At 40.2% G+C, this 13,043-nt stretch overlaps 1 protein-coding gene across 6 annotated transcripts in view; it reads right to left on the bottom strand.

Moving 5' to 3' along the window:
- LOC134218508 (unconventional myosin-Va) overlaps positions 1-12,291 on the bottom strand; it is a 69,092-nt gene extending 56,801 nt beyond the window's left edge. For 3 of the 6 annotated variants that reach the window (XM_062697604.1, XM_062697610.1, XM_062697608.1), the window contains exons 1-2: positions 12,149-12,291; positions 10,152-10,573 (exon numbers count right to left, since the gene is read on the bottom strand). In XM_062697604.1, the coding sequence (XP_062553588.1) occupies positions 10,152-10,178 (27 nt within the window). In that variant the 5' untranslated portion in view covers positions 10,179-10,573; positions 12,149-12,291. The other 3 variants (XM_062697607.1, XM_062697606.1, XM_062697605.1) reach the window with 3 other exon arrangements.
- Positions 12,292-13,043: the final 752 nt, after the last annotated feature.

Genomic DNA, 13,043 nt, shown 5'->3' with positions numbered 1-13,043 from the left:
ACCAATTGCAAGAGAGTTCGTGGGCAGTACCAGGCGGGATTTATGGGTGAACGCTCTACCACAGACCAGGTGTTCGCCATACGTCAGGTATTGCAGAAATGCCGCGAATACAACGTGCCCACACATCATCTATTTATCGACTTCAAAGCCGCATATGATACAATCGATCGGGACCAGCTATGGCAGCTAATGCACGAAAACGGATTTCCGGATAAACTGATACGGTTGATCAAGGCGACGATGGATCGGGTGATGTGCGTAGTTCGAGTTTCAGGGGCATTCTCGAGTCCCTTCGAAACCCGTAAAGGGTTACGGCAAGGTGATGGCCTTTCGTGTCTGCTATTCAACATCGCTTTGGAGGGAGTAATACGAAGGGCAGGGATTGACACGAGTGGTACGATTTTCACGAAGTCCGTCCAGTTATTTGGTTTCGCCGACGACATTGATATCATGGCACGTAACTTTGAGAGGATGGAGGAAGCCTACATCAGACTGAAAAGCGAAGCTAAACGGATTGGACTAGTCATCAACACGTCGAAGACGAGGTACATGATAGGAAGAGGCTCAAGAGAGGTCAATGTAAGCCACCCACCACGAATTTCTATCGGTGGTGACGAAATCGAGGTGGTTGAAGAATTCGTGTACTTGGGCTCACTGGTGACCGCCGATAACGATACCAGCAGAGAAATTCGGAGACGCATAGTGGCTGGAAATCGTACGTACTTTGGACTCCGCAAGACGCTCCGATCGAATAGAGTTCGCCGCCGTACCAAACTGACTATCTACAAAACGCTTATAAGACCGGTAGTTCTCTACGGACACGAGACCTGGACGATGCTCGTGGAGGACCAACGCGCACTGGGAGTTTTCGAAAGGAAAGTGTTGCGTACCATCTATGGTGGGGTGCAGATGGCGGACGGTACGTGGAGGAGGCGAATGAACCACGAATTGCATCAGCTGTTGGGAGAACCATCCATCGTTCACACCGCGAAAATTGGAAGACTGCGGTGGGCCGGGCACGTAGCCAGAATGTCGGACAGTAATCCGGTGAAAATGGTTCTCGACAACGATCCGACGGGAACAAGAAGGCGAGGTGCACAGCGGGCAAGGTGGATCGATCAGGTGGAGGACGACTTGCGGACCCTCCGCAGACTGCGTGGTTGGCGAAGTGCAGCCATGAACCGAGCTGAATGGAGAAGTCTTTTATGTGCAGCACAGGCCACTCCGGCCTTAGTCTGATGATAAAAATAAATAAAAACGTTTCATATTAATTCATTGGTACATTTGTTGTAGGATATACTCAGTTATGGGGTTGAGGAATATCCGCTACGATTTGCGATCAATTAAATCTGATAAACGAAAGCTCGGGCATTTTTTTGTTGGCGCTTGGTGCGACTTGGCAGAACCCCGACCAATTAATAGTTGATTGGTGAATTTTCATCAGGAGCCGCTAGGTAAAATTACGCAATGACCATACTGTCGATAAAATCTTCCCCACAGATTTTCTATAATTATTGATCGATGAAGCTCAGACTTGTCCAAAATAAGTACATGTATCCATTTACATTATGTGGAAGATTTTGATTTGAAAAGTGTATTGAGGGTTACCGCTTTCCTTCAAAGGGACTCGAACACACGACCCTCAGTGCGTTGGACTGGTGCTTTTCCCCAACTAAGCTACGAGGAACCTCCGTCAGCCTTCGCAACTTAGCGGCTACTAAATAAGCCCGAGATTCCCAAATCGGACGCGTAGTCGAGGCACTTCCAATCCATACTCAGGGTTTGAATTAAAAAAAGAATGAAATAATCTCTCGCCTATCATCTATGTATACATTTACGACAGGCCTGATCAACCTTTTCAAGCCATGGGCCAATTTTCAGATTGACCACATGTTGGCGGACCAGGAAATATTCGGTACATACTACATATGTTTTAAGCATTTTCAAAATAACCAAAGTAAAATAGCTAACATTTTTTTTTTAGGAAAACCAAACACGATATTATTGAGTTTGAACAATATTTTTGTATGTGCTTATTTTCTTTTTCTTTTTTAACAGGACATGGAATTGTTGACTTCTTTCCAATGCTCGCCGCATATTGATTGCAGAATCGGTGATCGAATTTTGCTAGCAGATAATGAAGATCAACAATTAATTTTAATTATTTTCATTCTTGATAAGAGTTATTCACACAGATAGGGGAAATGTTCCGATCTCCATCTCACTGTACATATATCCATCTCATCGCTAAACAAAGAAATACGGCACCAAATTCGTCGCTTCTTTTTGTCAACATGCGTGCTCACTGCTGAAAAAAATCACAAAAATAATAAACAAAGAAAATTCCTTTCCATTGCTTTGTTTTTGATGGGATGGAAATAGGAGCTATGAGATGAAGTGGCGAACCGTTCCCCTATATACTTCTGAAGAAAGAAAATATCTTACAAGAGATGTGTCTTTCTGAAATTTAGATTTGAGCTCGTTGTTGCATTTGAGGTCAATTATCTCCATTTGAAACATTCCAGGTGCATTATTTACATCAGTAAACGGTGTTGAGGAACTGTGTTCTGCAAATAGGCTTTTGCACATATAGGGTAACTACTCCGATCTCAATCTCACAGTACATATATCCATCTCATCGCTAAACAAAGAAATACGGCACTAAATTCGTCGCTTCTTTTTGTCAACATGCGTGCTCACTGCTGAAAAAAATCACAAAAATAATAAACAAACCAAATTCCTTTCCATTGCTTTGTTTTTGATGGGATTGAAATAGGAGCTATGAGATGAAGTGGCGAACCGTTTCCCTATATTTCTTAGTGAAAAATGCAAACTGCAGAGAAACATCACAAATGAACAAATTGCTTTAATTTTTAAGTGTCACAGCGCCAATGTTCTTTCCCGCCATTGCCGGAGCTCCATCATTATACAACAGTTGTTAGGCCTTAAGTTTTCAAAGAAGAGTTTAAGCTTTTTGATGCAGGTTTTAACAGCTTTCCCTTCATTGGGATCAAAGCTGCTAATTCCTCTGTGATCCGTATTGTCAAAATCTCATTAACAGCGAAACTGGCCCGTGCTACATTATTCGACTCCGTGCTTGCCCAGATTAATCTCGGCTTCTCGAGCCAGCTTTTTTTTCTTGTTGCGAGACAGCAAATTAGTGATTTATCCCATTCCATAGATCGCATCGTTTACCGAAGTGAATCCAGATGAATTATCCTTTGTAACTGAAACGATATCCTATCCCAAGACAATCGTGGAGATGCAAAGGTATACTGGGTCTCTAGTAGCAACGACAACCGGACTAACAATGTTTCCCTTTCTATATGACCGTAAGGGTCGGCGGTATTTGAGCTCCCGAAACGTGTACTGGGTAGCCAATCACATGCCCCATTCATTGTGTTTTCTATACAATTTCGCAAGTTCTAGTCAACAACGGAGTAGCAACTACGAATTGTGCGGTCATAATGCTCATGCTCATGTTGTTCAACATTGCGCTAGAAGGTGTCATCTCATTTTGGTCAAAAATGTTACATATGGAGTTTCTCAAACAAACGGTTCACTTGTGTCTTGAATGCTCAACAGTCTTATGCATGCTATTCAATGCCCCATGTATTGCGAGAAGATTGAAAAATTCGAACCGGAGTCCGACGGTCGACTGTCGGAAAGCTGTTCCGCAAACGTCAAATCACTTGTTGCACGGTAAAAAAAATTGGTTTATTTTTTCGGTGTGAATGTTGATTATTAAAATCAACAGGAATATGCAACTTTAACCCTTATGCGGCCGACGGGGTACCCGTGTTCCTTTTTCAAATTCACGTGGTGATATTTCAATGAATTTTTATAGCTGAAAGCTGAAACTCGGTGACATCTAAGAACTCCATAAAATGTAGCATCTGTGAGAAAATCACGTTGATACAGTGAGGGGGGACGTGGGGAGGGGCATCTGATTTTTTTACCACGTGGATGGCCGACAGGGTACCCGTGTTCCCATAAATTGATATTTTCATAACTTTAACAATTTTCAACCGATTTAGATAATTTTGACAGTTTTGGAAACAGAAACTCATATACTTTTTGCCCATTGTCAAGGTTTACAGCTTTTGTCCATGGTTATCCAAGAAATTTTTGAAGTAAGGCTTAAGAGTCTACACACGTAACCGAAGGACTATCAACCAGTTTCAAATATAATACATGCTCATTGCACTTCTTAGAATAGTCGGTGTTCACAGTATATATTCTGGGTCTCCAAAAACCCCTGGAGTAAGGCCTAAGTCATCCAAAAAATCCCTGGAATAAGATCTTATGGGCTGCTAACGTAACCAAAGGTCTATCGTGTAAATTCAAAAACGGTACATGCTCTTTATGGTGCTTAGCATATAATGCTTTCACAGTATAAGTTCCGGATCATTTGCATTCCAAGTAGTTCTTGTTGCTGTCATTGATTCCAGGTGGTCTACGAACTCCATGCAGTCAAGGTCTTCGGATCAATCTCCGTAATGGAGGCAGTTAACGGAGAATAAACAAGTTGCGTGACCCCTTCTTGGTATATGTTTGTATTCTAAGTAGTTCTTGTTGTTATCGTGGGCTCTAGGTAGTCTACGAACTCCATAGAGTCAAGTTCTGTGGATCAACCTCAGTAATGGAGGCAGTTATTGAAGAATAAACAAGTTGTGCGACCCCTTCTTGGTATTTGTTTGTATTCCAAGTAATTCTTGTTGTTGTCATTGGTTCCAGGTAGTCTACAAACTCCATAAATTCAAGATCTGTGGATCAACCTCCGTAATGGAGGCAGTTAATGAAGAATAAACAAGTTGTGTGACCCCTTCTTGATATATATCTGTTTTTAATGTAGTTCTTGTTGTTGTCGTGAGTTCCAGGTAGTCTACGAACTCCATACAGTCAAGGTCTTCGGATCAATCTCCGTGATGGAGGCAGTTATCGGAGAATAAACAAGTTGCATGACCCCTTCTTGGTATATGTTTGAATTCCAAGTAGTTCCTGTTGTTGTCGTGAGTTCCAGGTAGTCTACGAACTCCACACAGTCGAATCAATCTCCGTAATGGAGGCAGTTAACGGAGAATAAACAAGTTGTGTGACCCCTTCTTGGCATATGTTTGGATTCCAAGTAGTTCTGGTTGTTGTCGTGGGCTCTAGGTAGTCTACGAACTGCATAGATTCAAGGTCGGTGGATCAACCTCCGTAATGGAGGCAGTTATTGAAGAATAAACATGTTTTGTGACCCCTTTTTGGCATATGTTTGTTTTTCATGTAGTTCTTGTTGTCGTGAGTTCCAGGTAGTCTACGAACTCCATACAGTCAAGGTCTTCGGATCAATCTCCGTAATGGAGGCGTTTATCGAAGAATAAACAAATTGCGTGATCCCTTCTTGATATATGTTTGTATTTCATGTAGTTCATGTTGTTGTCGTGAGTTCCAGGTAGTCTACAAACTTCATACAGTCAAGATCTTCGGATCAATCTCCGTAATGGAGGCAGTTATCGAAGAATAAAAGGGTTGCGTCACCCCTTCTTGGTATATGTGTGTATTCTAAGTAGTTCTTGTTGTTGTCGAGGACTCCAGGTAGTCTACGAACTCCATAGAGTCAAGGTCTGGGGATCGACCTCGGTAACGGAGGAAGCGTTTGAAGAATAAACAAGATTGGTGACCCCTTCTTGATATATGTTTGTATTCCAAGTAGTTCTTGTTGTTGTCGTTGGCTCCAGGTAGTCTACGAACTCCATAGATTCAGGGTCGGTGGATCAACCTCCGTAATGGAGGCAGTTATTGAAGAATAAACAAGTTGTGTGACCCCTTCTTGGTATATGTTTGTATTTCATGTAGTTCTTGTTGTTGTCGTGAGTTCCAGGTAGTCTACGAACTCCATACAGTCAAGATCTTCGAATCTATCTCCGTAATGGAGGCAGTTATCGAAGAATAAACAAGTTGCGTGACCCCTTCTTGGTATATGTGTGTATTCCAAGTAGTTCTTGTTGTTGTCGAGGACTCCAGGTAGTCTATAAACTCCATAGAGTTAAGGTATGGGCAGTTATTGAAGAATAAACAAGTTGTGTGACGCCTTCATGATATTTGTTTGTATTTTAAGTAGTTCTTGTTGTCATTGGTTCCAGGTAGTCTACGAACTCCATAGAGTCAAGGTCTGTGGATCAATCTTCGTAATTGAGGCAGTTATTGAATAAAAAAGTTTTGTGACCCCTTCTTGGTATATGTTTGTATTCCAAGTAGTTCTTGTTGCCGTGGTCTCCAGGTAGTCTATGAACTCCATAGATTCAAGGCCTGTGGATCAACCTCCGTAATGGAGGCAGTTATTGAATAATAAACAAGTTGTGTGACCCCTTCTTGGTATATGTTTGTATTCCATGTAGCTCTTGTTGTTGTCGTGAGTCCCAGGTAGTCTACGAACTCCATACAGTCTAGATCTTCGGATCAATCTCCGTAATGGAGGCAGTTATCGAAGAATAAACAAGTAGCGTGACCCTTTCTTGGTATATGTTTGTATTCCAAGTAGTTCTTGTTGTTGTCGTGGGCTCCAGGTAGTCTACGAACTTCATAGAGTCAAGGTCGGTAGATCAACCTCCGTAACGGATGCAGTTATTGAAGAACAACTGGGAGGGACGGAAGGTAGTGGTTTTCCTCCAATACCTTTTCCGAGCTTAATCTATCACATGTTGTGCATATGCATAATCGAGTTTCAGACAAAGTAATTAATTTCCACTCCGTATATTCTATGTACCACAAAGAGCATATGCCACTTTTGAAACAATCCGAAAGATATCTGGTTACGTGTGAAGATCCTGAGGCCTATTCTACCATTTGCTTGGAAGACCATAAACATATGCAATAGACGTATTCTATTATATGTACCACAAAGGGCATGTAACACTTTTGAAAAAATCTGAAAGATCTTTGGTTACGCGTGTAGATCTTAAGTCCTTTTCCAGGGTTTTCTTGGATGACCATGAACATATGCAATAAAGGCGTTCTATTCTATTTACCACAAAGGGCATGTAACACTTTTGAAAAAATCTGAAAGATCTTTGGTTACGCGTGTAGATCTTAAGGCCTTTTCCAGGGTTTTCTTATATGACCATGAACCTATGCAATAAAGGCGTTCTATTCTATGTACCACAAAGGACATGTGCCATTTTTGAAACAATCTAAAAGATCTCTGGTTACGCGTGTAGATCTTAAGGCCTTTTCCAAGATTTTCTTGGATGACCATCAACATATGCAATGAAAGCGCTCTTTTCTATGTACCACAAAGGGCATGCACCACTTTTGAAACAATCTAAAAGATCTCTGGTTACGCGTGTAGACCTGAAGGCCTTTTCCAGGGTTTTCTTGGATGACCATGAACATATGCAATGAAGGCGCCAGAGGAATTATCCGAGAGATTTCTTCGATAGCGCAGAACATATGTAGTGATCACATTTGATTTCAAGATGCGCAAAGAGCATGTACCACTTTTGAGACAAGTCCATAGACCCATGGTTACGGGTGTAGACCTTAAGGCCTTACTCCAGAGATTTCTTGGATGACTCGGTGCATATACTGTGAACGCATTCTATGCTAAGTACCACAAAGAGCATGTACCGTATTTGAATTTGCATAATAGACCTTTGGTTATGCGAGTAGATCTTTAGTCTTTACTCCAGAGATTTCTCGGATGACTAAAACCTCATTTCAGGGATTTTTGCATTACCCGAAGCATATACTGTGTACACCTTCAATTCTAAGAAGCGCAAAGAGCTTGTCGAATATTTGAAACTGGTTGAATGGCCTTTGGTTACGCGTGTAGACTCTTAAGCCTTACTTCAAAGATTTCTTGGATAACCATGGGCATAGGCTGTAAACCTTGACAATGGGCAAAAAGTATATGAGTTTCTGTTTCCAAAACTGTCAAAATTATACAAATCGGTTGAAAATTGTTGAAGTTATGAGAATATCAATTTATGGGAACACGGGTACCCTGTTGGCCATCCACGTGTGTATTTTTGTTGGCCGCATAAGGGTTAAACGAGTGTTACATGCCGCTATATTTATTAAACAAGTTTTATGATACTTTGAAGGCATTTTATCATATATTTATGTGATTTAGAAACATTTTAGATTTCTCGAATATTCTTAATATCAAGAAATATCAACACTTTTCGTACAGTGCATGCCATTTTGAAGTTTCCGACACTCAGACTCAGTCTGCTTCTTCTTCTTTGCTCCGCAAAATTAGAATTTTTTTCTTTTCTCGCAATAGATAGATATTACATTAAATATGAATTAACCTTTCGTCATGAATGAATGTTGTCTCATTTCATTGTCTCAGTCGAGTCTTTGATTTATTTATGGGCAACTTTCCCATCATTTTTAAAGCCTTAGAATTATTTGAATTGAAAACGAAAGCGAAAAAGTGCTGCACGTGTGAAACGGGCCCTAAGGATTGTTCAAAATTGAGCGAATGTTAGGCTAATCTTTTTTTTTTGTGTCTTTATTTAGGAGACTTTCAGTTAGGCTAATCTTGAAAAACAGTACTTTTACGATTTTTTGTTTTTAATTTTTAATAATAGTTACGCTGTCCATGATCGCATAAATGTAACATTTGCATTTTGGTTGATTTTGTAAATCGTATGTCAATCCTCCCCACAAACTCAATCATTTCCAGCTTACCACAAATAAGAAAGATAATAAACCCTATTTTACTGTTGTGGGACTAGATGCAATAAATTAAGCTTTCTTAGAGATTCACAGGCTTTTTACAAAATGAACAAAAATACGATCATGGGCAGTACAGGCGCCGACAAACATAAGTTCTTTGAGAAACTTGACCCCAAATAGATTGAAGAATAGATTAAGCAAATGAAAATTGTTGACGAGCAAAGTCAATTATAGGCGTCCTTAGATCTAGCATTTTATTTTTTAAATTTTCACCTAACACTAATGTAGCGTAAAATTCGAGCAGATCCTTAACATTGTTGTATAAATCCACGCCAAATCAGCGTAATCGTAACAACTCCAAACTTTGTTTTACAACAAATTCAGAAGGATTACATATTTTATCTTTGCAAAATAAAAACATTTTTTTGTTTGCCTTATAAAATCCGTCCATTGAGCTCTACTGGTTATACAAATTCAACAAATCCACTATTTTCCCGCTAAATACAGTAGACAAAAAATCACTTACTAATCTAGTAGCAGATCAAACATGGAAAATCTTATAGTTGTGCAAACCGCCACCGACAGATACGGTAAATATGCAGCAACACGCTATCGATGAATCGATCTAAGTAAGACGATGACCGAATCGAAAGTTCGAAGCCATTAGCAGGGCAATCAGCATGGCTCGCGGACGTTGACGAAGGCTTTTCTTTTTGCTGGCTGCTGCTCCTTTCGTTTCGACTGACAAACAAACAAATAAGCAATCCGACAAGCTTCAAGAAGCAGTAAACAACAGTCGATCGGAATCGACCGGCCAGCCAAATTCAACTTTGCCGCTCAAATACGCGACCTGTTGGGAATGAACCATGGAAGACGTCGGACGAGAGCTAAATTGGTAATCGAAACCCTTTCGAGGTATAGGAGTTTCACCTTTGCTCTTCGCCGTACCCCGCGTGCGAACCTTTCGGGCTTTCCATAGTCCATGTGGTTTCTATTTTGTTTCCTTTTGCTCCATTACTTTGCATTCTGCTGAGACTTGGTGAACGTGGACGTGGTAGAAAGATTGTAGATACAACTACAAAACAAACCAAGTAAATTGCGAAAAATATTTCCGGTTTATCTGACCTGTTCAGTCAGATACCTATATAGGAGCTTTCAATTATCACCAATTCTAACTTCACATTTTTAGGGATCGATTGACGGAAAAATATCGATAATTGAAATAGGTCACGATTATAGTGAGAATCCGTACAAATATATGCAAGGGTTAATAATATCGCACATAGCAAAATATGCATACACAAAGCATTCAATTTCCGTACGCTATGTTGGCTTCAACTTATAAACCGCCTTTGAAGCACTTCTATCTTGCACATTCTTCGTTATACCTTCGATACAGTGTAGTCCCCAAACCGCGCCACGCAGCAAAGCAAGTGACGAAACAGACTTATCGTAAGAAGGTTCCACGTATATACACTTACCTTCACGTAAAGCTCCGTTGATGACATGTTTTTGCGGTGTTGTTCCTCGCCTTCACTTGTATGCTGCCTCGATTCAGCTCTTTCTCTGCTGCCGCTTCTCCCGCTTCCGAAATTCCGCTAATAGGTGAAACTTTCCTACTTTTCGGGCGCGCGATGGCCCCAAAAAGAAGAAACTCGAGGGAACCAGCGACGAAAGGTAGACGAGAGTCGGTATGGTTTTGTTCACGGCATGCACTAATTTCCCATGCAGAAACCCAATTTTCGCCACATTTCAAATTATTCAAATTGATTTCTTTTTATTACTGAAGATACATAAAGTTACATAAAATCACTATTTCAACTATTTAATTGGTGACTCCTTTCACAGCAAGGTACCAACGTAGGTAACACACACCAGCAATGCTCCCCTTTCTTCACATTCGCTTGTAAGAACAATAAGACCAAGAACAATAATTACACTAGTTCACAACATTTTTGAATTCAGTAAGGTTGAATGTTAAGCACGTTTGAAATCAAGTTTTGTATTGATTCCTAATGAATACATAATAATTTACTGAAGTTTTCGAGATACTTGTTGTACTACAATGTGTTTACAAAATTGAAAGTCGTACAATTGTGTTAGAAGCAAATATTGAAACTATTGACTAGTTTTTCCGATGAAAAAAGTGCCAACATATGATAAAGTTCAAAAATGATGAAGCAGCTGTATTATACCTAATTGGAGGCGTGCAAGTTTTATGAGGAGTCAAATTGCTCATGCACAAGCAACTTACCATACGCCACCATGTGAAGCGACGGAATTTTTCTCTCGAGCAAATGTGGTGAGTCAGACAGTCGGGCAGAGCACAGGACAAACGATCTCCGTCCCTAGATCTGTACAAAATCCAGGATATTTTAAGGTCAGCTGTCAAACAACCCGATGGTGGGGCATTGATAAAACGCTGCACTGACTGGGTTATATTTAAGATTATAGAGAGGGAGGTTCCACCGGAGAAGTGAACGGAATGTGTTATGTTTTCCATCTACGACAAAATCGACAAGATGGATTGTTGCAATAACTACGAGATCGCACTACTGGTCTTCGCCTTTCTCAAATCTTATGACGGAAAACGGTACATAACATTGGTAAATGGAAATTTGAAAAGACACCTGAGGAGGTTAACTCGCCTGTCTGTATCCCCCGGCCCGCTATTAAGCAATACATCAGGGGACATAACATGATATGCAAATGCAAAAATGGTAGCTAGACCTAGAGCTGTGGAAAGTATTAGATCGGACTATGGACATGGAACAAACAGAAAACAGCGTCAAATTCAGAATTCTTCTCGTCAACTAAAAAGGCAGCGTAGTTATGGGGGAATTGACCGGATAATGAATATTTGAATGATCGATAAATTAATATATTTTATATTTATTGATACTATGTTAGCAAGAAGTATAGAACTTTTAGTCAGATTAAGGAAGGTATCTAAATAAAAATAGTTTTGTATTTGTCTATCATTCTTCAGTAATAGTAGATTGTTTGCGCTTTGTTGATCTTTTTTAGGTAAATATCTCGGAAACCCGAAATAATTATTTTAAGGAATCAACACAAAACCTGGTTTTGAAAACGGCAATATTGAAGTTCACGATTTTTCCACACTTCGTAGACCAGTGTTATTCCAGCTCCGCAGTAGCACTCGCCACTTGGTGATTTCACCTTCTTTTTCGATTGTTATCGTACACACCAATTCCATGCAGAAGTACAATCTGATTTTGCAAGATAATCTTCCCGCAACCAGCAACACGAACTAGGTACCTAATGGCCCGAAAATCGTGCGGGTCGAAAGACGAAAAATCGCGTAACCAGAAGCGCAAATCGACCAACGATCTTTCCACCACATGCATCAGCAACCAGCCCAACCAGCAGCTGGAAGAACTACATTCTTCTCAGGCCTGGAGCGCAGTTGACTGTGGGAAAAATGTCTCCAACTGGACACTTCACACACTCTCGGTACCTAATGACGTAGCAGGTTCCACACGCTGTAGGTTTGCTGCACTACCCGCGAAATACAAAACACGTCCACTAGCCGCGAAAAGTCAACTCCAACTAAGAACAGCGGTTCCCCTTTTGTTTCGATTCGCGATTGAGTTGGGGCTCTCTCCCAAACCTCCCAAAGTATCCAATCCAATCTCTTTCGCGGTCACGCTTAGATTGGCTCGCAGAAAAATGTCTTTGTGACCAACTCAAACAATTAATTACAAATCTTGGTGAAATTAAATAATGCAGAAATGATATCCTTCAGATATGATGATAGACAGTAAGTTTTTGAAGAAGAAGAAATTGCATTTTGCACGTTTATGAACATTCATGTTCCCTGCCCCCAAATAGGTAATATTTGAGCACACCGTTTTCTTCATCTAATAAAAATTTATCAAAATTACTTATTGTTTTTCGTCTTGAATTTTTATTCGCAGTGGCAGTGGTTTCCTATAAACGAATCCAAGTAAAAATAAGAAGAAGACACACGACGGTGGTAACTTTGACAGATCCTACAGCTCAGCAGGGAGATCATTTTAAAATGCTTATAATAAATTCTAGACAAATTGTAATTAAAATCTGATTGATGTACGGTACGGAAAAAGTTCCGAATTACATATCTGGAAGCTTATCTCAATTTTTTGATTTTTTTTTCCAAAAACGTATCTATCATACAGTTCGGAACTTTTTCCGTATCATACATCAATCAGATTTTAATTACATTTTGTCTAGAATTTATTATAAGCATTTTAAAATGATCTCCCTATGCTGAGCTGTAGGATCTGTCAAAGTTAACACCGTCGTGTGTCTTCTTCTTATTTTTACTTGGATTCGTCTATACTCGCCGCTGCCATCATCCATGGCCTGACGAG

This window comes from Armigeres subalbatus, chromosome 2 (genome assembly GCF_024139115.2).
Source record: "Armigeres subalbatus isolate Guangzhou_Male chromosome 2, GZ_Asu_2, whole genome shotgun sequence".
Classification (NCBI taxonomy): domain Eukaryota; kingdom Metazoa; phylum Arthropoda; class Insecta; order Diptera; family Culicidae; genus Armigeres; species Armigeres subalbatus.
The sequence above is the reverse complement of the archived record's forward strand: the minus strand, read 5'-3'. Positions and strand labels throughout refer to the sequence as shown.